This window comes from Talpa occidentalis, unplaced genomic scaffold (assembly GCF_014898055.3).
Source record: "Talpa occidentalis isolate TD23 unplaced genomic scaffold, MPIMG_talOcc4v2.1 talOcc4.14, whole genome shotgun sequence".
NCBI lineage: Eukaryota > Metazoa > Chordata > Mammalia > Eulipotyphla > Talpidae > Talpa > Talpa occidentalis.
The window spans coordinates 38,616,040-38,642,545 of record NW_023601433.1 but is presented as its reverse complement, the minus strand read 5'-3'; the positions used below and the strand labels follow the sequence as shown (position 1 = coordinate 38,642,545).

At 36.5% G+C, this 26,506-nt stretch overlaps 1 protein-coding gene across 2 annotated transcripts in view; it reads left to right on the top strand.

Annotated features, from left to right (window-relative positions):
- Window positions 1-26,506, top strand: part of SMYD3 (SET and MYND domain containing 3) — a 768,831-nt gene that overhangs the window by 181,193 nt on the left and 561,132 nt on the right. The window contains exons 3-4 of one of the 2 annotated variants that reach the window (XM_054694961.1): window positions 10,436-10,543; window positions 13,750-13,807. In XM_054694961.1, the coding sequence (XP_054550936.1) occupies window positions 10,436-10,543; window positions 13,750-13,807 (166 nt within the window). Of the gene's footprint in view, window positions 1-10,435; window positions 10,544-13,749; window positions 13,808-15,712; window positions 15,834-26,506 lie in introns of those variants that run through there. The other variant, XM_054694959.1, reaches the window with a different exon arrangement.

Genomic DNA, 26,506 nt, shown 5'->3' with positions numbered 1-26,506 from the left:
TTCCTAGATTATTTGGATTCTTTGTCCTCTTGCTAGCTCCTACTCTATTTTCTATACAGGAGCCAGAATGGCTATTTTATTGTAGGATGTAAGCATGATCTGTCACTCACCAGCTTAAGATTGTGACTCTGCTGCCCCTCTGCATGAAATCCCAACACCTTGTCTTTGATCCACTTTTATGGGCATTTGTTTATGTTAGTCCTATGGACCCTCCCTGTGTTCTTTTATGTGATATTCAGGCATGGCCACAAGCACCTGAAGGGGAAACAAAATTTATTACACTATTATTATATTGGCCCTAGAAATAGGAAGCATGGCTTACTATATAGGAGGACCACATAGGGAAGGCTTGGAGTGGTCAGGAAGCAGAAAGCAGGAGTTCATGCAAAGCTGTAGCTGGAACCTTTACTGGGATTTCTGTGGAAGAAGGCAAATCAGGGTAAGTACTTTAGGATTGGCTAGTTTTAATAATTCCTTGGTCTGTGGGCTATAGAATGGTCTCTGGTTGCCCGAAACCTGACTCCAGGACATATAATCTAGAGGACATTGCCTGCTGGGGCTTTCAGTCCAAATTGGTTAGTTTGGTTAGCTTCATCAGAGGCATGCTTAATGTTTGCTGCTTTGCTATCTCTGAGTTGGCTAGATTGGGGAGGATGGACATATCTTCCTAGCCAGGAAGATTTTTCAGACGTCAAATCATCATAATATACATAAAGAATAAAATATAAACAATACAGGCCATATAAAAACACATATATGGCAGTTGATTTTATTTTTATTTTATTATTTTTAAAAAGATTTATTTATTTATACAAGCGCTGGGTACAGTCAGAAGTGCAGGAGGGTGAGAGAATTCACCAGAGCCAGAGCGGGGGACAAAAATGGCAGACCGATGAAGTACACTGCTGAGGGGTGCAGTGGGCGCGGCAGGAGAGGTCTGTGCGCCATGTGGGACCCTCACCTGGTGGCCAGGGATTGAACCAGCGCTGCAGAGGCTGTGGGCAGCTTTGCAGCCCAGTGCTCAACTGCTGCGCTACCAGGTGAGGCCCTTTGGCATGGCAGTTGATTTTAAACAAAGGTGCCCAAATTAATTCAATGGTGAAAGGATAGTTATTTCAACTGGATGGAGTTGCACATGGAAAAGAAATGATATAAATATCAAAAAAGATATCTCTTGATGAGTTATAGGCTTAAACTAAAGGCTAAAACTATACAACTTATGGAAGAAAAGTTAGGAGAAACTCTTTTAACCTGGGTAGGTAAAGTTTCTTAGCCAGAAAGAACATTTAGAATGCACTGATCATACAAGAAATGTATATTGGACTTCATCAAACTTGAACCCTTCTGCTCTTTGTAAAAAAATATTAAGAAAGCAAAAGAAAAGCTACAGGTTGAGAGACTATATCTACAATACATAGATATCTAACCAATAAGTTGCAGCCATAATTCAGTGGTAAGATGATCCAGCAAAATGGATGAAAAATATGTACACTTTCAGAACATGTACAGTAAAAGATGCTTAATGTCATTAGTTAACGTCTAAAGGGTAAAAATGAAAGACTATACCAAGTGTTGAAAAAATGTAGAGCAACTGGAATCTTATACACTGTTGGTGGGAATGTGGAATGTACGACTCCTTTGGAAATGATTGGTAGTTTTGTTTTTTTTTAAGATTTATTTATTTTTATACAAGAACCAGGGTACAGGCCAGATGTTCGGGAGGGTGAGAAGATTCACCAGGGACAGAGCGGGGAACAGAACAGGTAGACTGATGAAATACACTACTGAGGGGAGCAGTGGGCGAGACAGGAGAGGTCTGCTGTGCCATGGGATTTTTGCCGGCCGGCCAGGATCGAACTGGCACTGCAGAGGCTGTGGACAGCTTCACAGTGCAGCACTCAACCCCCTGTGCCACCAGGGAGGCCCTGATTGGTAGTTTCTAAGTAATGCTCAATGTTTACTTGCCGTACATTTCAGCAGTTCCACTCCTAGGTAGAATTATATGTGTGCGTGTGCACACATGTGTGCAAACACACACACACTATGCTATTCAGCAATAAAAAGGAAGAAAGTACTGGTATACATAGCTACATTAGTAAATATAAGAAATAGTTTACTGAGAGAAAAACAAAACAAGTAGTGTTGTGATAGAATAGACAAAACTAATTTACAGTGATAGAAATCAGATCACTGGTAGCCAGGAATAGAGCAGTTGAATGTAACAGCACAAACTCTTGGGAGTTTATCTTAATTTTAGTGTTGGTTAATTGAATGTGTTTATATATTGCACATTCTTTTCAAGAATATAAACACATATATATATATGTCAAAGTTCACGAAACTATATTTTTAAAATGGGTACATTTTATTATAAGTTATATAAAAACAAATTTTAATATATTAGTAAATGCAGAGCCATGAAACATGCATTTCTTTCTTTGTAATAAACTGATCACAATCTTTAAGCCCCTCAAAGAGGAAGACTGCTGTTTGAGGAAACCATTATGGGAAGACCAAATAGAAATTTAATGCTTGCATCAGAGTCTGGATCAGAGATATTTTTAGCATCATATTCTACCAGATTCTCCATTTTATATAACACTCTAGTATTTACTCAAAATCATGCCCATAAATAGGTGTTTTGCAACTCTTTGCCATACAGACTTTTAGTTACATCTCCTTGTTTCAGCCACTTTTCAATCTTAATTCTCTCTCTAACCTTAACCTTTGATTCTATATCCTCATTGCATTTCTGCTTGGCATATTGGCTCCCCTCTCAGAAAAGGCTTGGAATATATCTCCCCTTTTATCATCTTCTCTTCCCTATTTCTCAGCCTCTTATGCTCTGCTTTCTGATGTACAGAAATGAGGGTAAGCCTCTCATTTACTAATGGCCCATCTACTTCACTTTGGGAGTTAAAAACTTGGTAATTTTTTTGTGTTGGGGGAGTAAAATGCTTGTGCCTCTCTGCCATGTTGAATCAGAATCCCGAGTTGACATTTTGACTAACCTGACTTGGAAGTTACTTTGCAAGAAGATTAGAAGCCTTGAGAAGAGAATGGTAAATTTTGTTCTTTTTGCTAAAATATAGCAACTTGGTCATTCTATCTTGTGTTAGTTGTGCATGCAACTGTTTTCTGTAAAAGGCCAGATAGTATTTTAGGCTTCACGAACCATAGGATTTCTGTTATAAAAACTCAATTCTGTTGTTATAGTATGAAACAAGTGAGTGTAAGTTTAAGGATATAGCTTGTTTCAACAAAACTTTACAAGGACAGGTGCCAAAATGGATTTGACCTGAACCCTACACTAGATGATTATTGATTTACTTTGGGACATTAATGTTGTTATTACTTCAGATTTTATCGTTCATCAATGACCAGGACATTGTAATTCCCATTTTTGTAAGAAGCTTTTTTTTTTTCCTGTTAACTTCATGCCTGTGACCATCTTCCTGCTTCACTCCATCCTTACATTTAACCCTATCTGTCTAATTTGACAAAGGCTCATAGGAAGGCACTCTTATTCCACATTTGATACAGTAAGCCTTTATAGTGATAAGTATAACATCTATTACTTGGTCTCTAGAATGTTCTAAGGAGATTTTATGCAAGATTTTAATCAATACCTGTCAGTCAACTGTAACTGTTAGACAACCTGCTTAGATTTCCAGTTTTCTTTTTCCAAGTTCCAGCTTTTCAAATCTTCATGTGTCTGTCAACCTGTAACTCAGTATTGGGCTGCATTTGAGGCATAAAGAAGGAGCTATTATTTATTTGCTATTAAGCAGTCTGTTTTCATTCTTGCAAGTTGCATGCCAACTCAACTATCCTAAGTTGATAGTTGAGATTCAACATTGATTCCATGTTCCATCGTTTGAACCACTGTGAGTGGTTTATGAATATGTGATTAAAAAATAACAAACACTACTTCAAATAGCTGTTCAGTTAATGGTGGTCACTAATTACAAATTAAATTTTTGAATAAGCTGGCTTAAGTAACTCATTTTCTTTTTTACACATTTTAAGCCAGTTTCTTCATTCTTAGTGCCTTCAAGACTAAACTCTATGTAAGCCTAACATGGGACAGTTACAAGCCCATTTTGACATAATTCATGTATTTGTTCGGACTGGGTTTCACAGAATCATAAGTTTTATCATTGATCACAGCCTTAGAGATCATTGATGATCTAATACTTATACAGAATAAATTTCTTGTGAGCCAAGGTTATAAATTAGATGTGTTTTACCTAAACCAGACTCAAAATGTGTTGCCTCTTCCCTATTCCATCCACAAAAAAATAAGCTGCCCTAAATGAGTATTTATTGCAACCAGTATCCAATGTTTAGCAATATTTAATTGGGTTACTGAACTGTAATGATTGTGTCATAGGAGAGGAAATGTTATAATAGTGTGTTATTTTATGTAAGAAAGAAAAAATAAATTGATTTTCTCTTTCGATTATAATATCTTATCAAATCCTTCCTTTCATAATGAAACAAGACCATCTCAGGCTGGGCAAAAGAGAAATGTTAGGGATTTACTATCCTTTCTTCAGTTTTGATAGTTTTAATTTCAAATAATCAACGATAACTATGTTATAAATTACATCTCCTAAATGGTGCTCATTTTAGAATAAATCGTCAGGTATGCACTGAACAACTGTTACATGTAAGATGCACAGAATTGGTAGTACCTTTATTTGAGAAAACCAGGAATAACAAAGCTAAAGTAATAGAACAGTTTACTGAATGAACCATAGCATTACAAAATATTTTACAAAATAATTCAATGAACCATTTTGTAAAATTTGAAAATACTTAAACTATTCTTGAGTTACAACCAGAATTTCCAAAATAAAGAGTTCAAATTGTGTCTGTTAAACACTTTGGCTTTCTTTCATATAAAAATGTTTCTCCCTGAACCATAATTACAGATATAGAAAGATAATTCCTTTTACTTCTAAATATAATGGACACTAGTGTAGAAAATTCAAACTATTGGAAAGGTAGAAGGAGAAATACAAAAACAGCCTTTTAGTTCAGGACAAGCTGGAAAAATTATTACCAATTGTTCAATATTTTAAATAACTGAAGAGTGTTGTTAAACTCATTCTGTACATCGTTTGAATTTATTAGAATTAATTAAATTGTAAATATTATTTCTGTGCCAACAGTATACATATAAAAAATCTTTATATTCATTACAAAACACCCATCAGAAAGATTAGAGCAACTTACAGTTTTACCAGCAAGGGCGTAGAATGATACTTCTCCACACCCTAGATACTTCTACATGATGTTACTCTCATTCACCTGCTAAACTGATGGGTCACCTATATTACCTTGTCTGTTAGCATTTCTTTGATTACTGGTGTGGTTTGTGTTTTTTGTTTATTGGTTTTTCTTTTTTAACCATGAATTTTCTATTTGTGTCCTTTAACTCTTTTTTTCTTTTAGTATTGAAATATTCATCCTTTCCTAAAATTATTTTTAAGACTTTCTTATATATTGAAGATGTTTAACACTATGCGTGTTTTAGATTTTGTTTTCCTGGTTTGTCCTTTATCTTTCAACCTTGTTTATGGTATTAGGTTTCCCTAGATCTCTGGTTTTCAGTTCCCTCAGACCCATCCTACCTTGCTATGACAAATATTTTTGTTGCCCTTTCCACAAAGGGCAACATTTTGAAATGAAATTCCATAGATAGTAAAAGTCTACCTAGTTACATATTTTTAAACTTCAGTATCAGTATAATGCCATAACTGAAATATAAAGGAGAAAGAAAATTAAAACAACTTAAAACAGGGTCCTCCCTGGTGGTCTAGGGGTTAAGTCTCAGTACTATCACCACTATGGCCTGAGTTCAATCCCCAGCCAGGGACCTAACCCACATATGGCGCAGCAGACCTCTCCTGTCTTGTCTGCTGCTCTCCTCAGCAGTGTATTTCAGTAAATCTGTCTGGTCTTCTCCGCACTCTGTCTCTGGTGAATCTTCTCATCCTCTGCACCTCTCTTTGGCCTACACCACAGTTCTTCTACACACACACACAGAAAAAAAATATTAAAAAAAAAAACAAAACAACTTACAACACAGTATCTATTTTAGTATGTAAATGCTCAGGTGTGATTAGACTAGGAGACATAATTAAGGTCATATACTTTTATTTATACAGAGTTAGTATGAGAAGTAAATAAAATTGCAGATCATAAGATTTGTTGTACTGGGAACTTCAAGTGATATTGCCTTCGGTGATATAATTTTATGAAATATTTTAAATAAGTAGCTGAAGTATTTTTTTAATGCAGTCTTCTCTTGATTTACTTAGAAAACTTAGTGCTATTAAGACTTTGTAAGGGCCTCCCCGGAGGCGCAGCAGTTGAGCGCTGGGTTGTGAAGCTGCCCGCGGCCTCTGCGGCGCCGGTTCGATCCCTGGCTGCTCCCCAGCCACCACAGGAGGGTCCCACATGGCGCGCAGACCTCTCCTGCCGCCCGCTGCTCCCCTCAGCAGTGTACTTAGGTCCTTCTGCCTGCTCTGCTCCCCGCTCTGGCTCTGGTGAATTCTCTCACCCTCCCGTGCTTCTGACTGTACCAAGTGCATGTATAAACAAAACAAACAAACAAACAAACAAATAAATAAAACATGCCTCTAGAAAATTAAAAAAAAAAAAGAAACAAAAAAAAAAGACTTTGTAAAAGCATTCTGGTTTTAGATATAAAAGGGAGTTTAGTTTTAGGCTTAGATAATTATAAACATATTTATCGCCCTCATAGAATGTCTGATAGGATATTTGTCAGTAATGTTGGATTTGGAACAGTTCTTCGCTGTATGGACTGTTCTATACAGGATGTCTGGCATCTTTTTTCTGGGTGTTCCCCAAGCATTGTGACAAACAAAGTACCCATATAACTTTCCCAAATAACTTCTAAGATTGGGATTACCCTGAGAAGCACTGGTTTAGTCAATTAGCTTATGTTCTAAATCATTATGTTATGTATAATCTAAAAATGAAATGGAATAAATTCTGAAGTTATTTTTGAGTCATCCATGTCCAGATACATGGAATTGAATCATAGACATCTTCATTTATTTTTGTTCACATCTAACACTCTTCTCCCATTGTCTTTGCTTCTTAAAGCAATATTTTAATTTCTTTATCTCACATGCTAATTTGTGGTTATTGTTAATTTTCAATTACAAGAACAGAAAACACTACAGCTAGTATTATGAACAAAATCTTAATTACATTCTGTATTTGCAGTTGTGGAAGAGAATAGAAAAAAGTAAATCAAGAAGGTTGCTTTTGAATAACTGGCAAGTATATATAATATGTCCTTGTGATCTAGGCCAAGGTTAAAATTTGTTGAATGACAGTAATACCTAATTTTTTTTGCATCATTGTCAAATTTTGCTTCAAAGTCCAGTGCAGTTGCTTAAAAGATTTCTCTGTAAACCTTGTTAATGGAATGCTTGCATTAATGAGCCTTATAGTAATATGTGATGGGTAAAGCTGAATGATTGATCATAACAATTAATATTTTAAAAACATGGTTTTTAATATCATGGTAAGAAATAAAGATAAAGTGTGTTGTCTGAATTTTTCTTGTAATCTAAGAATATCTTTAAGAAGTATTTTGTATAGTTTCTAATTGCTATTGAGAAAGAAGAGCTGAATGTTAATTTTGTTAGAAATCTAAAATCTTTTTTGATGGGAATTCTCTAAATTTGGATTTTTAATTATATAGGTCAATTGGTTCATTATCTAGGGGTTCATTTTGTAGATACATCACTCTGATCTACAAGGAGACTGAACTTGCAAAACTGAAGGTTTTTAACAAAGGAGCTGTGGATGAACACTTATAGTTGGGACAAGCATTGATTAAAATCTGCTCTCAAGATCTTTTGGTCCAAATCATTTCTGCCTTATTTTACTGGGTGCAATTCTATTGTAGATGGATACTTACGCAGTTTTAAAATACAGCCAAAGGCTTTCTTTGTTTACACAGGTTTACACAGGCAGTCCATCTGTTGTCTCTATCAGGCTTCTCAACTTTTACTACCAAATGAAAACTCCTCCACCAAAGTTATGGTTCTCTCTTCAATAAGTAGTCAAATATATATCACTCTAATTTTCTCTCAGTGCAAATGTGGATTTGTGTGCTTAACCCACTTTCATTCAAAGACTGGAGGGAGGAAAAGGTACATAGGTATCTGAGTTAGTGGATACCAGCCTATCTAAAATATGATGGGATCAGGGGAGACTCTATGTTAAATAATTTATATACATTTCTATATGTAGACCTTTATTTAACTTTTAGTAAGCTAAATATTTTTGGATTCTCTAAGCAGTGTTTCTCAAACTTACTTAACAATGGAGTCATGCAGTTTTTAAGCCTATCTCTCTCTCTCTCTCTCTCTCTCTCTCTCTCTCTATATATATATATATATATATATATATATGTACTTCTTATTGCCAATCAAGTCAAGTCCTCTGAACAATAAAAACATTTCTTTCAAGGAGTTATATTTTAATTTTATATATACCTTAAGTGAGCACAGACAATTGAAATCACAATATGAAAAGCTATTATACTTGTAAACTATTGTTGAGGACGTTGTTCAGTATGTGGATTAATACCGTGAATAAATCCCTCCTGTGATTTAATACTTGGTAAAGCTATGTGTCTTTCTTTTCTGTCAGATGGGAATTATAGAAGCCATTATGTTTTCTTTTTGCCTTGCCTGTAAGGCAACTCAAATAAATGTAATGTATAAACATTGCAATTACTTAGCTCTCATGTTTTGCATACTAAGAATTTTTATTCTCCCCTATTATGTTTAGGTCATTTGGTAGTTAGATCCCAGCTCTTGAGCCTTTCTTTTTTCATCTTTAATATAAAGATGATAATGACCATTCAGTTTATTGTGAAATTCAAATGAAATGTTCTCTTTAATTACTTAGTTCTGTTTCTGACATGCTGTAGAATGCTAAGTAAATGCTAGAGGACTTTTTTTTTCATGATTTTAACATTTTTTGTTTCTAATTTTACAACCTTATTTCATACACATCTTTGAAGGAACTCAGTCTGGTTTAGAATTTTGTGAAGTATAAATACTGAAAGAAATTATGAATATCACATTAAGAAGAGCATTGGCAGAGTGAATGGGAAGGAATGAAACGAAGCAACCTTGAATAGAAGTGATGCATTCCTCATGAACTTTGTCTCCAAGATAATAGCTGCAAAATGGCCAAGTCTTCACCCAACACCTTGACGGGAGCAGTCTTTCTGAGCAACATGCTACCTTGAACTTGAATCTGAGTCACAGTTTCAATGTAACCGTAGTACTTTTGAAATTTTCTTTTGTGGTTCCCATTTATGCTGTAAGTGGAAAAGAGCAAGTTCCCCTTAAGGGACTTTTATAGACCTAGATATAGGGAATCTTTTTTTTTTCTTTTTTAAATAATTTCTGAAATTAGAATGAGTGGGGACATTGGGTTTTTCAGTGTGAAACTATGGAGCTTCTGACTTTCAGTTAGATTAGAATATTGTAGCAATATTCTACTCACCAGGGCTAAACATTAGATGCTTTGGGGTTTTTTTTTTTTACATAAAGAAATAGACCCATGTAAGGGAGCCATATTATTTCTGACCCTAGACTCAGGATAGAATATCCTTCCCTTTACTTTGCTCATCTCTAGTGTTGTAAGATTTGTGACTGGCTCACTAGTGTTTTTCAGCCACACCACCATATTAGTATCATTAAGGGCTAAGTGATCATATAATTTATCATCCAAACTAGACACTTTTCCATAATAAAAAAAGCCGCCATTAATAATTGACCCAGGACAACAAATATAAGCCCAAGCAAACTGGATATTGAATCATTTTAGCTAATAATCTCTTTCTATGATGGCCCCCAAAACACAAAGCTTTCATTTTTTTGGTATGTTCGTCCTCCTGCTGTTTCTGTAGTTGTGATAGTGGCACAAAAATTCAGGTTATCTGTCCTGTTTTGATTTTCCTGAGCCATATGTTTTATTTTCTAATTTGGAATGATATTTTCTTTTTGTATTCAAAATAACTGTCTATTTTTGAATCCTCATCAGATAAAAGACTATATTATAAATTATTAAGTAAGCCATAATGATTCTTTCTTTGGACTCTATCAGCCAGGTAATAGCCAAGGGGCAATTAAAGGACAGAGGTGAATCTGCAGCTCTTAATGTCCATGCCTGATAATTGCATACTTGGCAAAAATTGAATCCTAGGTCATTAACAGTGTTAGAATATTGCTTTCATTTTCTATTTTGCAGTTATATTTAGGCTGTTGGAATTAAATTAACGTTGATGACTCTCAATGTTCAAAACCTATGTAAATGACCGTTAAATTTTTATGTCTCATATGATTTGTCCCCACTCTTGTCTCAACAGAAAAAAGCTTGGCAGGACCACAAGCGGGAATGCAAATGCCTTAAAAACTGCAAACCCAGATATCCTCCAGACTCTGTCCGACTTCTTGGCAGAGTTGTTGTCAAACTTGTGAGTATAAAACTTGTGAAATATGTTTGCGTTTTAATTTAACAAAAGCATTTTCAGTTGCATGTATGCTTATATTTAAGGACGAATTTAACCTATGTTAAATTAAGGTAGAAGGTGGATTCTTCCAGGGAGCATCTTAAAACAAAAATTTGCTGTTTTCTTTTTAAGCACAGCAGCAGTGGCAGTGGTGAAGTGCATAGTCCCCCTTTGAGTACCCCATGATTTCTTGGGTGTAGAGATGTCAGGCCTATATTTGGGGTATGGGATGTTAGTAATCTTTGTTACATTGCATTTATTTTCTACTGTGACACACAGTAGAAATGCACTGGACAAGTATATAATTTTTGGTTACCTCTTCAAATGAGATTTTAATTAGTTGATAATTGATCTCACATTGAAGATAACTTATCGTTTTTCTTTTTTTTATAACTAAGATTCATTGAAATCGTTTCTTTAGTCCTTTTCCCTTCTCTGCCAATATATCTAGTAGATTCTGTGAAATCCATCTGGTGACACCTTTCAAAAATTTTTTTTTGCCAGACTTTTGCATGATTATCTGTTTCTCAAATTATCTCAAACTCCAGTCTGTCTTGTCCTGTTGTTTATTAACTTTTTTTTTAACTATAAATTTAAATGGAGAACTTTCAGAATATAAAACTATGGTTATACACCTAAAACTAATACAACATTATATGTCAATCATATTTTATTAATACCAGTGGATTTGGAATACCAGAAGGGTATTATTTGTTATTTGTTTAGTCCAAAGACTAACATCTGTCATTATGTTTATTGCTATTTTAAAATGCATGTATTGTATTGAACTTGAAAATGCAAATTTATTTCAAACATTAATACATTTAGATCAACCTTGTCAATATGCATTTACTTAATTACCTGAATGTTAAAAGTATAGTTACTATTATACTTGATTCTGGGCTTTCTTCTTTTACTTATTAATACTGAAAATATAGAGAACCACTTGTAGAGCAGAAATAGGTTGCTTCAGGGTCATCAGAGGTGCTAGTTCTGTCCCCACCTCTGACCTACTGAATCAGAATCTAATACAGAATGAGGATTATAATAATAACTCCCTTCTATTGAGCATTTACTATTTCTAGGCCTTCTGCTAATTTCTTTTTATTTAATATTTTATTTTATATAATTCTTACATCATTTTTCATTTTTGCACAATGAATGGATTTTCATTTTGGTTGTATTCCCCGTACAATTGCACTCCCCCCCTTATTTTGACCCTAATCCTTCCTCTCCCCACACACCCCCCCCCCAACCCTGTAGTGTGTCTCTGGTTTATAGTTGCTTGTTGATTTTGATTTTTACTTTGTATTAATTAGTCGTTTTCCTGGTCCCTTATTTAGGTTTTCTAAATTCCTGCTGTGAGTGAGAGCATCCGGTATTTTTCTTTTTCTTTCTGACTTATTTCACTGAGCATGATCCCTTTCTAGCTCCATCCATGTTGCTGCAAACTGCATGTGTTTATCTTTGTTGATTGCTGAGTAATATTGCATTGTGTATATGTACCACATCTTCTTGATCCAGTCATCTATTTTTGGGCATTTGGGTTGTTTTCATAGCTTAGCTATTGCAAATAGTGCTGCTATAAACATAGGGGTGCAGGTGCCCTTTGGAATTACTGTTTCTGTGTCCTTTGGGTAAATACCTAGGAGTGGAATTGCTGGATCATATGGAAGCTCTATGTTTAGTGGGTCAAGAAATCTCCACACAGCTCTCCATAGTGGTTGGACCAGTTTGCACTCCCACCAGCAGTGCAGGAGAGTTCCTTTTTCTCCACAACCTCGCCAACATTTGTTGTTACTAGTTTTTTTAGTATGTGCCATTCCACCAGTGTAAGATGGTATTTCCTTGTAGTTTTGATTTGCATTTCCCTGATTACAAGTGATGTTGAACATTTTTTCATATGCCTGTTGGCCATTTGCATTTCCTCTTTGGAGAAGTTTTTTTTTTTAAAGATTTATTTATTTATTTATTTTTTATACAAGCACTGGGTACAGTCAGAAGCACGGGAGGTTGAGAGAATTCACCAGAGCCAGAGCGGGGAGCAGAGCAGGTAGAAGGACTGAAGTACACTGCTGAGGGAAGCAGTGGGCGGCAGGAGAGGTCTGCGCGCCATGTGGGACGCTCCTCCGGTGGCCTGGGAGCAGCCAGGGATCAAACTGGCGTTGCAGAGGCTGCGGGCAGCTTCATAACCCAGTGCTCAACCGCTGCGCCACCAGGGAGGCCCTCTTCTGCCCATTTTTTGACTGGATTATTTTCTTTGTTTTTGTTGAGTCTCATCAGCTCTTTGTAGATTTTTGTGATCAGTCCTTTATCATTAGTGTTGCGTGCAAAAATTTTCTCCTAGTCGGTGGATTTCTCTTTGTTTGGTTATTGTCTCTTTTGCTGTGCAGAAGTTCTTTAATTTGATGTAGTCCCAGCTGTTTATCTTTGCCTTCACTATCACTGCTTTGGGTGATGTGTCTGTAAAGATGTCTTTGAGGTCCTTCTGCTAATTTCTGTACATAATATAACTCATTTAAACTGACGAATAGTCCAATAGATCAGTTGCTACTCCTCCTCCTATGTTTTAGATAAGAGATTGATTTCTCTGGACTCAAGCTTAAGTACCTTCCCCAAGATTCCACAGTTTATAATAAATTATTAATTTTAATAACAAATAATACAATTTTTTCAGTGATACAAGTTTGTTGGTAGAACTGAGGGAAAAATGAAAACTTTTATAAAAAAGTTTTTTTTTTTTGAAATTGAACTGTTGAGTTTAGTTATAAGTTTGATTTTATTTTAAAATTGTTACTGACTGGGCTCTGGGATGGGAATAAAGTGGGGGGAGGGCTCAGTGGTCTGTGTTGAAGGACTACAGGTGCTTTGGTGGTGGGTGTGATATGGTGACATACCTGAGGAGGTGTGAACCTATTCCCCTAAACCATATATAGTTAAGCAATGCTGCATCAATAAAACAAACAAAAATACAAATAAAAATCCAAATTTTCTATAGCTAGGCTAGGCACTAAACAAATACATAAAAATAAAATTGCTAGTGATTAAATTATTCACTCTGAGAAGGTCATATAGAAAATTACCTTTTTGTAGAATTCTATTTAAATATCTATTTAAATACCTAAAAACACTCAAATATTATTTTTGGTGTTTTCCCCTGTACTTCATAGATGGAAGGAACACCCTCTGAATCGGAGAAACTTTACTCGTTTTATGATCTGGAATCAAGTAAGTGATTTTCTAACAGCATCTGAAAAATATTTCTGCCATTTATTTGCTAAGCAGGTAAAATGTTTTATTTTTAGCTGTGTTTTCTACTTCTTTATTAGTCAAGGCAAATCTAATACAACTTTTCATGGTTTTACATATGACTGACACATGAACTTTTCTCAGGGTAGCTTTGTCATATACGAGCTTATAAAGCGTCATAAAGGTTTGTCAGACAGGCAGGGAGAAGTCCAGTGACAGAGTAACTTTTCTTGTGTTTCTCCATCCCATCTCCCTTTCTTTGCCCTTCCCCCTTTTTTTTGAATGTCAAGGAAGTGATTTCAGGGTGCTTCCTGTGAACCTTTAGGTTCACTGGTCCTTTAAGCATTTTTTTTTTTAAAGATTTATTTATTTATGCATACAAGAGCTGTGGTACAGGCCCGAGATGCGGGGGGCGGGGTGGGAGGTGAGAGGATCCACCAGAGACAGACTGGGGAACAGGACAGGCAGACTGACTGACATACACTGCTGAGGGGAGCAGCGGGCGAGACAGGAGAGGTCTGCCTCTCCATGTGGCTTTCTCCCTGGCAGGCCGGGGATCGAACTCATGCTGCATAGGTTTTGGATTGCTTCATAGTGCGGTGCTTAACCCCTTGTGCCACCAGGGAAGCCCCGTCCTTTAAATATTAAGGAAAGTAGGAAGTACAGTTGATAGGCCCCCTGACTGCACTGGATGTTCCCCTAAGCTACCAAGGCAGTGACCAGGCTACTTAAGAAGACTGAAAACTTTCCAGATCTGAATGTTTAGTCAGTGTTGGGCTTTTTTTTCTTTATTGAGGGTATAAATGGCTTCAACCCAAAACCAGCTCCTACACTGCATTTGCTACTTAATTTAATGTTTCAGGTTGGAGACAAGAAGAAAATCTTGTACAGATTTATGGTTATAGGCTCCTAAGTGCCAATGATAATGAATTATTATTTAAGAAATCATTGCCTTAATTGTTCTGTTGAACAAATAATTTAAAGAAAATATGTAGACCTGACCCAGCAACAGTTACATTATAGTTCAACCTGATACATAGTTTCTAGTTGTAATACAGAACTAATTAGTCATTTTTTCTTAGTATATTACTGTAGGTAATTAACATCTCTTTCTGTGAGTTTTATTATTAACATTAGCCCTGCTCAGTAGCAGTGTCAGACATGCTGTCTTAAGTTAAATGCTCTCAAACATTATTAATTGAATTCTGCACTCTTAGCCTTAACATCCCTTTGTGATATAAATTAAAGTGAGTTTTTAGAGGGGTAGTATTGATTTTGGAACCTTCTCCTTCTGTTTGAACACAGCACTGTAATGTGCTTATCCAATCCAAACTGGAAATAATTTGAGATTTTTTTTGTTGATCCATGTTTTCTTCTTTATGTACTTTCTGTAGGACACATTTTACTTATTTGAATTTTAGCCAAACCTTTTAGTTCTCACTTTCTGTTTTTCTTTCTTTGAGATTTTATTGTTCTGTAGTCATAACCTTGTTATAAATTGTTTCATGGAAAATTCTGTTTTAATTCATTCATAAGAATTTATGATGGTTTGAACATGCATAGAGGGTGAGGTAGAAAATCTATAACACACATCTTTACTGATTTTGGTTTTAATACTTATTCATTTGTATGTGTATTTATTTTGTTTTGATAGGTGTTTGAGCTTATACATGAAGTTTGGCAGAGTTTAATTAATAACGTATATATCATTATATGTAGTTTTCAGAAAATAAAAAGATACATACTTGCTCCCTGTCAGAATGGAATCTCAGGCAGGGAATATCTGATTTAACAGTTATCAGTGAGCACCTGAAAATTATCCATTAAAGGTTCATTTTTGATTGTACCATTTATTATTTTTTTAAAAAGATATTAACAAACTGACCGAGGATAAGAAAGAGGGCCTCGGCAACTGGCAATGACATTTCAGCATTTCATGAGAGAAGAAATACAGGATGCTTCTCAGCTGCCGCCTTCCTTTGACATTTTTGAAGCCTTTGCTAAAGTAAGTGTTGAGTTTGGTTTCTTTACTAATGTTATAAATCAAATCTTTATTCCATATTATTGTTGATCCATGAAAATTAGGACCCTTCCTACTTATTTTTTATTATTTTTTAAATTTATTTATTTATTTTTTTGTGGGACCCTCGCCGGTGCCTGGGGAACGAACCAGCGCTGCAGAGGCTGCAGGCAGCCCCGCAGCCCAGCGCTCAACCGCTGCGCCACCAGGAGAGGCCCACCCTTCCTACTTATATCATTCCTACCTTAATGAATAGAGAATTAGAAAATGTATTGCTTCTATTGAAAAGGGTATTTTCATGTTTTTTTTTTAATCAATATTTTATTAATGGGTGTGGTATAATTGTCAGCTTTCAAAGATTATTCTCAAAAGAAAGGTATGTTTTATTTTCTCTGAAGAAAATAGCATGTTCTGTTCTTTCCTACTAAAGGTTTAAAGTTTGCCATTGCACTCATTTTGTGTGGTGGTGATTTTTTAGTGATAGAGCCTGTCTTTGAAGAGAAAAATTTATTTGACTCTATTTCTTGATAAATTCTAAGTAATTTTAAAGTAAATTCTAAGTTAAGTGAAAATATAACTATCTTTGATTTAAAGTATTAATAATTGCCTTAAAACCCATGTAAATGTCTTACATCACCCTCATTTTAGAAGGTATCAAAAACAAGTTTATTTTAATATTTCATTGTGATCTTCATAGTGACTTCCTGAAGTGGTCTCTTTAAAATGATTATAGTCATTTTTTCACTCACATTTCGCTCACTTCCTCCACTTTCTTAGCACTAGTATTAGTCTCCTACTCTTTACTCCCACTAAAAACACATGAATAGTAATAGACAACCGGAGTTTAATTATAGGAATTTGTTGTATAAGCATATCTTCCCCACTTTTGAATTTGTTGCCTGGCTATAAAAATTAAGTACCATGAGGAATAGAAAAGAGAAATTTTTCAAAGGGAGGGTATCAAAGAGGATTTCACATAGGACATAGAAATTAATGGCATGAATTTCAGAAGAGGAAATGTGTTGGGCAATAGTTGTAGACAATGCTGTAGAAATGCTGGTAAGATGAGAGAGTGCTGACTCATCTAACCCCCTGAGCTGCGAAACTGCATTGGTCTCGCCTCCTCTGGAGAAGATTTGAAAAAGTAGCTACAAGCGCAATATGTTTCTTATATTTAGTGATTATAATAAGAATTTGAATAAAAGCTTGATGTGTAAAATGTTTTACATTGTGCTAACAGAACACTAATGAAGATAGTGGTACTTCTAGAATTCCTATAGAGGGCGCTGCAGGGTGATGATCTGGATGGATGAAGAAACGGGAGTGATTTGCAATAGAGCTATGCAAAATTTTTAAATTTTTCATCATTTGTTACTGGTGGGTACTGATGGATGGAAATAAAAATATAAGGTGCAAATAAAGTGGTGGCTGCTACTGGCTATAGAGAAGGTAGCCAAAGAGAATGAGAGGAACTGAAGGTATTTGTTAGTGATGCACAAGAGACATGCCATTATTTATATGTTCATGAACAATGAGACCAAATTTGTCTGCTGGCTTTTGTCATATTTTTTAAGGAAGAAAAAATTATTATCTCCATTTTTACAAGCTCCTCTCCTTACTACCCCATGCTTTTTTTTTCCTTTCCACTTCTCCCTTCAACAAAATAGGTTTGAAGTGGATTTATCTGGACATGACAACTGCTGTGTTTCTATCTACTGCCTCGGTTATATACATTTGCTTGAAATATAGAAAATGTGCATCCTCTTGCTCCTTCCAATATAAACTTTAAAAGGTGAGAAAATTATGATTAAAGTGAGGTCACATTTTAAACGGGAGGTTGAATAGGATGATGGTCAAGTTGCTTCCTCAGCTAATAAATGAAAATTTCTTAAACTCAATTTCTTCATTCCCTCACCAGGAATACTAATATCTACTTCACAGTAAAAGTGAGTGTGTTCTTAGAGTAACACACATTATTAATTTCCACTATTGCTGCCACCACCTCACAGCTTTGTTTTGGTCTGAATATAGTGTTTTATGTCTCTCTGTGCTATTGGACACGAGAGTGCCATCTGCACTTGTGTAAACCAGTCAGATGGTTGCTCACACTTGCGCCCAGTTTTGGTGTCTCTTAGCATGCTGAGAATTACCTACCTTGTTGAGAAAAAATGTTGCTACAACTGGCTTGGTTTCAGCCCATAGCTATACAGATATCATTTACTATTCCCTGCATTCATAGCAGCTCCATGATTTCCAAGTCGTTCTTGGGCTTTTGTGTAGGAATTATAGTAGTTGCTTCCTATTGTGAATGAAATGTTTCTCACACATGTATTTTCAAAGGATGGAATTAAAATATAAGAGTCCTTTTGTTGTCATGTTATAATTCACTAAAATGACATGGAATGTATGGTAGTTCTCAATTCTGTCCCTCAAAATATACATTGCTAATTATTGGTAATGTTTAGTCACAGCCTAAACTTAATGTCAGTAGACCTGGTTTTGAGCTTGTTTTCTGCACATGTAATAGATTTTTTGAAGATTACTATACAGGTTCTAGAAAAATACTCTTAATTTTGGGGGGGACTTAAAATTTCCTTTTCTCAAAATGCATTTGGCAAACTGATTAGAAATATGATAAGAGCTAAACAATAAAGTAGAAAATGGACTAGTTGTCTAAAAAATTCTCAAAGACAGAGAATAAATTGGAAGCAAGAAGAATATAAGTGACCTTTCTGACCACAAAGCATATGCCATTGTTAGTGTTTCCAGAGCTCTGCAAAGTACTTTTTATTTTGTAATATTGTACAACTGCCGCAGAATTTTTTGATTATGAATTCCACATCTGTTTGAAAAGATTCCAACTTTTCTTTCAAACAAAACAAGTGGTTGTATGTTTTTTTTTATTCTTTAGGATACATATGTGACCCCCAGAACTTGCGTTTAAAACTCTAATTTTGAATGCTAGTAGTGGCAGCTAGTTTCACAGCATAGACTGTGGTTGTGTTGATTTGAAAGTGAGAATTTTAGAAGGCAGTTTTTTGTACCTAATTTTTACATTCAGTTTCATTCTGAGTAAATTCTTTTTTATTTGAGAATTCTTTTTTATTGGTGAAGAATGTGTAAAACAAGAATCGTGCTAATTCATAATGTAAGAAGAAATTCTAATTTAATATTTTTGATTGAGATGTTAGAAATAAGATGTAAGAAAACAATGATGTTACATTCAAGATTATGTAACTTGCATTTGGCTAGTACTTGCCATTAGACTTAGAATAGTAATAAATAATCTATGTGATATTCTGCCATAACCTCATAATTTTAATAAAGTGTATGAATCAGCATGGAGGAAAATTACTAAATAGTTCCCTTTTATCCTTTTTACCCAGTGAAAAATGATATGCCTCAGTAAAAAGCAAGAAAAAATTGTTCATGATCTATGTTGCTTTACATCTTAAATTTTCAGTTCTGTTTGCCCTCTCATTTTGGATATACTGGTGCTTGTTACTTCAGTGTTATGAGGCTAATTTGTGGAAAATATTACCTCTTGTGTCCTGAAAGGTCAGGAGTATGTGTTTGTGGTAGCTACTGAGGCTCAAGTTCATATAGGACCAAGTATTAGAGTCTGTTTGTTGATCAGCTCAGTTGGGTTTCACTGCCGTAGCATGCTGTAATGTAGTAAAGAAAGCAATCTTTTGAATTATAAAGTGATGAATTATCTAATTACAAAGTTGATGTGAAATGGCAGTATGATAACTTTGACTGCATTACTAAATGATCTCAGTGACTGATCAGATGTGCCTGTGTTCCATTAAGGAAAAATATGCCATTAAATATTTAATACTAAAAGCGAGCAAACACACCAGGATTGCTAACTTCCAGTCACCACGGTGCATGTATCACACATTTGGAGGTAGCTGCTAGATGAGGCATTTCTCTTGTCACTTAGAACAGCTGCTAGAAGACTTAGTTATTGGGATTATACCTCTCTCGGTTTTAAGTAAAGCAGGCAAACAGCCAAGACACTTAACGGTATGCAGATCTGGGCATTCTATTATAAAATGCTGATGCCTTTGATTTATGTTTTTTCTTTATTATAATAGATTGATTTATGAGAGAATAAGACAATTATTCTCAAAAATATTTTTCAAGTAAAGTGACATTTGTAGGACACTTGGGCTTTCAAAACAGAGCAAGTCATGTGTTTTAATTTGTTTGTTGTTTGTATCATTTGTTAATGTTTCTTTCATTTTTGATAGTGGTTCATTTTTTTGTGAGTTTGTATATTCTTCAGTTTTAGCCATCCATTATTTTCTCTTCATTTATGTGTAATAACGTGATGAGTTAGTGAATGTTTTTTTTTTTTTTTTTTTTTTTTAAATATTAAATTTATTTTATATTCCCATACAATTGCAAACGCCCCATTCTGACCCCAATCCTCCCTCCCGCCCCACCCCCAAAAAGTGTCTCTGGTTTATAGTTTTTTGTTGATTTTGATTTTCACTTTCTTATATTCATTTTCCTGGTCCTTATTTAAGTTTTCTAGATTCCTGCTATGAGTGAGACATCCGGTATTTTTCTTTTTCTTTTTGGCTTATTTCGCTGAGCATGATCCCTTCCAGTGCCATCCATGTTGCTGCAAATTGCATGTGTTTATCTTTTTGAATGCTGAGTAATATTCCATGGTATATATGTACCACATCTTCTTGATCCAGTCATCTATTTTTGGGCATTTGGGTTGTTTCCAAAGCTTAGCTATTGTAAACAGTGCTGCTATAAACATAGGAGTGCAGGTGCTCTTTGGAATTGATGTTTCTGTGTCCTTGGGTAAATACCTAGGAGTGGAATTGCTGGATCATATGGAAGCTCTATTTTAGTAGGTCCAGAAATCTCCACACAGCTCTCCATAGTGGTGGACCAGTTTGCACTCCCACCAACAGTGCACAAGAGTTCCTTTTTCTCCACATCCTCGCCAACATTTGTTGTTGCTAGTTTTTTTAATATGTGCCATTCTCACTGGTGTGAGATGGTCTCATGGTAGTTTTGATTTGCATTTCCCTGATTACAAGTGATGTTGAACATTTTTTCATATGTCTGTTGGCCATTTTCATTTCCTCTTCAGAGAAGTTTCTTTTTAGCTCTTCTGCCCATTTTTTGACTGGATTATTTTCTTTGTTGTTGCTGAGTCTCATCAGCTCTTTGCAGATTTTTGTGATCAGTCCTTTATCATTAGTGTTGGGTGCAAAAATGTTCTCCCAGTTGGTGGGTTTCTCTTTGTTTTTTGTTATTGTCTCTTTTGCTGTGCAGAAGCTCTTTAATTTGATGTAGTCCCAGCTGTTTATCTTTCCTCTTCACTATCACTGCTTTGGGTGATGTGTCTGTAAAGATGTCTTGATGTGCAAATCCCGTAGTGTTTCGCCTATATTTCCTTCTATGTATTTTATGGTTTCAGGTCTTATGTCTAGTTCTTTAATCCATTTTGAGTTGATTTTTGTGTATGGTGTGAGGTAGTGGTCAAGCTTCATTCTTTGCATGTAGCGACCCAGTTTTCCAGCACCATTTATTGAACAAAACTTTCTTTGCTCCAATGCATATCTTTGCTCCTTTGTCAAAGATTAGTTGACCATAAATCTTGGGTTTATTTCTGGATTTTCTATTCGATTCCATTGGTCTGTATGTCTGTTCTTGTTCCAATACCATGCAGTTTTGATGATTATGGCTTTGTAGTATAGTTTTGAAGTCTGGGAGTGTGATGCCTCCATTTCCTTCTTTTTTTTCAGTAGAGCTTTGGCTATTCGGGTTTGGTGATTCCATATGAATTTCATCAATAATTGTTCTATTTCTTTGAAGAATGCCATTGAGATTTTGATTGGAATAGCATTGAATCTGTATATTGCTTTTGGTAGGATGGCCATTTTAATAATGTTTATTCTTCCAATCCATGAGCAGGGGATGTCTTTCCATTTCTTTGTGTCTTCTTCTATTTCTTTTAACAGTGTTTTATAGTTTTCTTTGTATAGGTTTTACCTCTTTTGTTAGATTTATTCCCAATATTTGATTTTTTTTGTTTCGATAATAAAAGGGGTGGTTTTTTTGATTTCTTCTTCTTCAGATTTATTGTTTGTGTATAGGAAGGCTACTGACTTTTGCGTGTTGATTTTGTATCCTGCCACTTTACTGAATTGATTGATGAGTTGAATTAGTTTTTCTGTGGAGATTTTGGGGTTCTCTATGTATATTATCATATCATCTGCAAATAGTGATAGTTTGACTTCTTCTTTTCCTATTTGGATTCCTTGGATGTCTTTCTCTTGTCTTATTGCTCTGGCTAGGACTTCCAGTATATATTGAAAAGCAGTGGTGAGAGTGGACATCCTTGTCTTGTTCCAGATCTTAATGGAATTGCTTTCAGCTTTTCACCATTGAGAATGATACTTGCTGTTGGCTTGTCATAGATGGCCTTTATGATGTTGAGGTATGTTCCTTGTATCCCAAGAATTTCAAGGGCTTTTATCATGAATGGGTGTTGCACTTTGTCGAAAGCTTTCTCAGCATCTATTGATATTATCATATGGTTTTTATATTTCTTTTTGTTGATGTGTTGGATAACGTTGATTGATTTTCGGATGTTAAACCATCCTTGTGCCCTGGAATGAATCCAACTTGGTCGTGGTGAATTATCTTATGGATACATTGTTGGATTCTGATAGCTAAAATTTTATTGAGGATTTTTGCATCAGTGTTCATTAGGAGATTGGCCTATAGTTTTCCTTTTTTGTGTTGTCCTTATTCGGTTTTGGTATTAGTGTAATATTGGCTTCATAGAACGTGTTTGGTATTGTCCCTTCCTTCTCAATTTTTTGGAAGAGTTTGTGAAGGATAGGCACTAATTCGTCTCTGAATGTTTGGTAGATTCATTTGTAAATCCATCAGGTCCTGGGCTTTTGTTTTTTGGGAGGTTTTTAATTACCATTTCAATTTCGCTGCTTGTAATTGGTCTGTTTAGGTGTTCTATTTCTTCTTTATCTAGCTTTGGGTGATTGTAGAGTTGTAGGAATTTGTCCATCTCCTCTAGATTGTTGAACTTGTTTCCATATAACTGTTCATAGTAGTTACTGATTATTCTTTTGATTTCTGCTGTGTCCGTTGTGATTTCTCCTCTTTCATTTATGATTCTGTGTATTTGTGCTTTCTCCCTTTTTTCTTTGTGAGCCTGGCTAGGGGTTTGTCTATTTTATTTATTTTTTCAAAGAACCAGCTCTTGGTTTCATTGATCTTTTGGATTGTTTTTTAGTTTCAATTTCATTTATTTCTGCTTTGGTTTTTATTATTTTTTCTTCTACTACTGGTTCTGGGGTTTTTTTGTTGTTCTTTTCTAGATCTTTGAGCTTCGAGATTAGGTTGTTTCTTTGAGTTCTTTCTTGTTTTTTGATGTGAGCTTCTATTGCTATATATTTTCCTCTTATTACTGCTTTTGCTGCATCCCATACATTTAGGATATTGGTGTCCTCCTTGTCATTCAATTCAAAGAATTTTTTAATTTCTTCTTTGATCTCCTCGTTAGTCCAGTGGTCTTCCAGTAGTGTGGCTTTTAATCTCCATGAGGTAGGATAGTTCCTTGCCTTTTTTTATGATTTATTTCTAGTTTGATGCCTTCGTGGTCAGAAAAGATGGTTGGTATGATTTCAATCTTGGTGTATCTGTTGATGTTTGTCTTGTGCCCCAGTATGTGATCGATCCTGGAGAATGATCCGTGTGCGCTTGAGAAAAATGTGTACTCCGTTTTTTTTGGGTTTAGTGTTCTATAGATGTCTGTTAAGCCCAAATGCTCTAGGTCCTTATTTAGAGCTTTAGTTTCTTTACTTATTTTTTGTCTTGTTGATCTATCCATTGTTGATAGTGGTGTGTTGAAGTCTCCCACTACATATGTGTTTTCTCTGATGTCTGTTTTCAGAGAGGACAACAGTTGTCTGATATATTTTGGTGCTCTTTCGTTTGGTGAGTATATGTAATGAGTGTTATTTCTTCTTGAAGTATTGTCCCTTAATCATAATGTAGTGACCATTGGGTCTCTTTTATTTTTTTTGAGTTTGAAGTCTGTTTTATCTGATATAAGTATAGCTGTTCCTGCTTTCTTTTTTGGCCCATTTGCTTGTAGGATTGTTTTCCATCCTTTGACTTTGAGCCTATTTATCTTTTGTAGCTAAATGTGTTTCCTGGAGACAGCAAAAGGTTGGGTTTTTGTTTCTTAATCCAGGCTGCAACTCTGTGTCTTTTTATTGAAGAGTTTAGTCCATTTACATTTAGAGTTAATATTGATATGTTAGCATCTGTATTTGCCATTATGTTTGTCTTTCCTTTGATTTTATTTATTTATTCTTTTAATAACTTTTTTTTTTTTTTTGGTCTTCTTTCGTTGTTATTCGTCCCTCTGAGGTTCTGGCTTTAGGATTCCTTGTAGTATTTTTTGGAGTGGGGGTTTAGTCGCAATGAAATTCCGGAGTTTCTCTTTGTCTGGGAAGGTCCATATTCTTTCTTCATGGAGGAAAGAGAGCTTTGCGGGATAGAGTATTCTTGGTTGGCATCTGTTTTCTTGGAGTCTGTTGACTATGTCCTCCACTCTCTCCTTGCCCGTAGTGTTTCTTCAGAGAAGTCTGATGTCAGCCTGATTGGTTTTCCTTTGAATGTTATCTGTTTCTTCCCTCTTGTCAGCTTCATTATTTTTTCCTTGTCCTGGATTCTTGGGAGCTTTACTATTATGTGTCTTGCTGTGTTTTTCCTTTCGTCGTGGAAGTTTGGTGTTCTTCTTGCTTCTTGTATATCAATTTTCAGCTCCTTCTTCTCATTTGGGAAGTTCTCTTCAATTATATCCATGAATATTTTCTCTGTTCCTACATCTCTCTCCTCTCCTTCTGGAATTCCTATAACTCTTATATTTCCTTTCCTCATGGAGTCAGATAGTTCCCGAAGTCTTTCTTCATTCTTTTTCCTTCGTACTTCTCTTCTTTTTCTTTTTGTTGGTTCTTTTTATTTCTGTGTCTTCAAGATTACTTATTCGTTCTTCCATTTCATCTATTCTGCTTTCATTGCTTTTCCCAGAGTTCTTTAGTTCCTCATTAATTCTTTGATCTCCTGCATTTCTCTTACTTCCCTCTTTAGGGACTCAATTTCCTTCTTCTGATCTATCACTTTTTTAATCATGGCAATTTTAAATTCTCTTTCTGGAAGGCTCAGAAGTTCTTCCAAGTTGCTGTCGTTGCAATCTGGGGAGTGGTTTTCTTTTTGTGGTGTGCTTCTTTCCTGAGGAGTTTTTAGGTTGCGTGTGGTTCTTCTACTCCCTACTGTCTGTTTTCTAATTTGTCGTATGCGTTGGGACACTGTGTTGCTCGGACTGACTGACATCTTGGGTGAACTTCTCCGCTCCCCTCTGGCTCTTCCAGGAGCCATCTCTGTCTTCTGGGGGAGCTTTCTGCTGGTTTTAGGCAGTTTTTACTGAAGAAATGTCCCTGTTCTCAAATGGCGAAGCGGGATGCAGTCCCTGCGCCTCCGGTTTCAGGCACACTCTTCTGCGCACCCGGTCTGCCCCGGACGTGGGTGCCTGCTCCCTCTGTGGGCTCAGACTGCTGGTCGGAAGGGGCCTGGCGTGGAATAACTTCCCGCTGGCCACTGGGTCCTCCAGAAACCTTCTGCCCTTTTCAAGCAGTCTTAAGAAATGTCCTGTTTTATAGGGTGTTAGTGACTTTTTTTTTCCTGGTCGCTAGGTGGCGCCAGAGATCTCTCCTATTGTCCTTGGGGGGCTGTTTTTCGCCTCCCCCACCCCGTGGGACAGAGAACAGAGCGGGAATGGTAGGGTACACCTCAACAGCTTTGGGGTGCTGTGTCTGCCTTGTGCCCCACCGTCGTGGAGAAACCACGCCCCGAATTTTCGTGCCCGGGTCTCAGTTCAAAGCCCTCAGTCCAGGACGCGGGCTGTAGCCCAGTTCAGTGGCGCGGGAATGGCGCCTTTTGCACCGGCTCCCGTGCCTGGGCGCCTGGTTCCTGCTCACTCAGGGAGGGACCTTCACCTCAGTGAGGACCTCCGTGCGTCTCCCCGCAAGCCTAGGTCGTCTCCCCGCAAGCCTAGGTCGCAGGCGCGGGGACCTGGGCAGCCGCGATCCAGGTCTGCACTTGCTTTTCAAGCGCGCCGAGCGCGCCGCTTTCCGCGCAGCTTACCGGCAGCCCGGGCTGTGTGCGCGTCTCCCGGGGTCTTTGTTCTTCTCTAATGGCGCCCGGAGCCGTTCGCTCACCGCCGCGCGGCGGATCCTGCAGGGTTCGCCTCAGCTCCCGTTCACGGGGTGTGGTGGCTGCAATAGTTCCTTTCCACTCACAGTCCCGCTTGCTGCGTCGTTTGTTCTTGTTGGCCGTTTTGGTTTGTTGTTTCCTCCTCTCTGCGGTCGGAGAGTGCCGCCTCTGTGGGCGGGGGAGGGGAGCAGGGTTCTGCGCTTCCCTCCCTTCTAGTCCTCTTTATGGCCACTTTCTTCTTCGGGCAGTTCGCTGGCGTCACCCGTTTATCTTCCGTGTCCCAGTTCTCACTGGGACCTGCCGCTTTCCTCCCTATTCACTTTTTTTAATGGGAGATCTTACTCGCAGCGTCTCCCTCGCCGCATGTTGCTCCGCCCCCG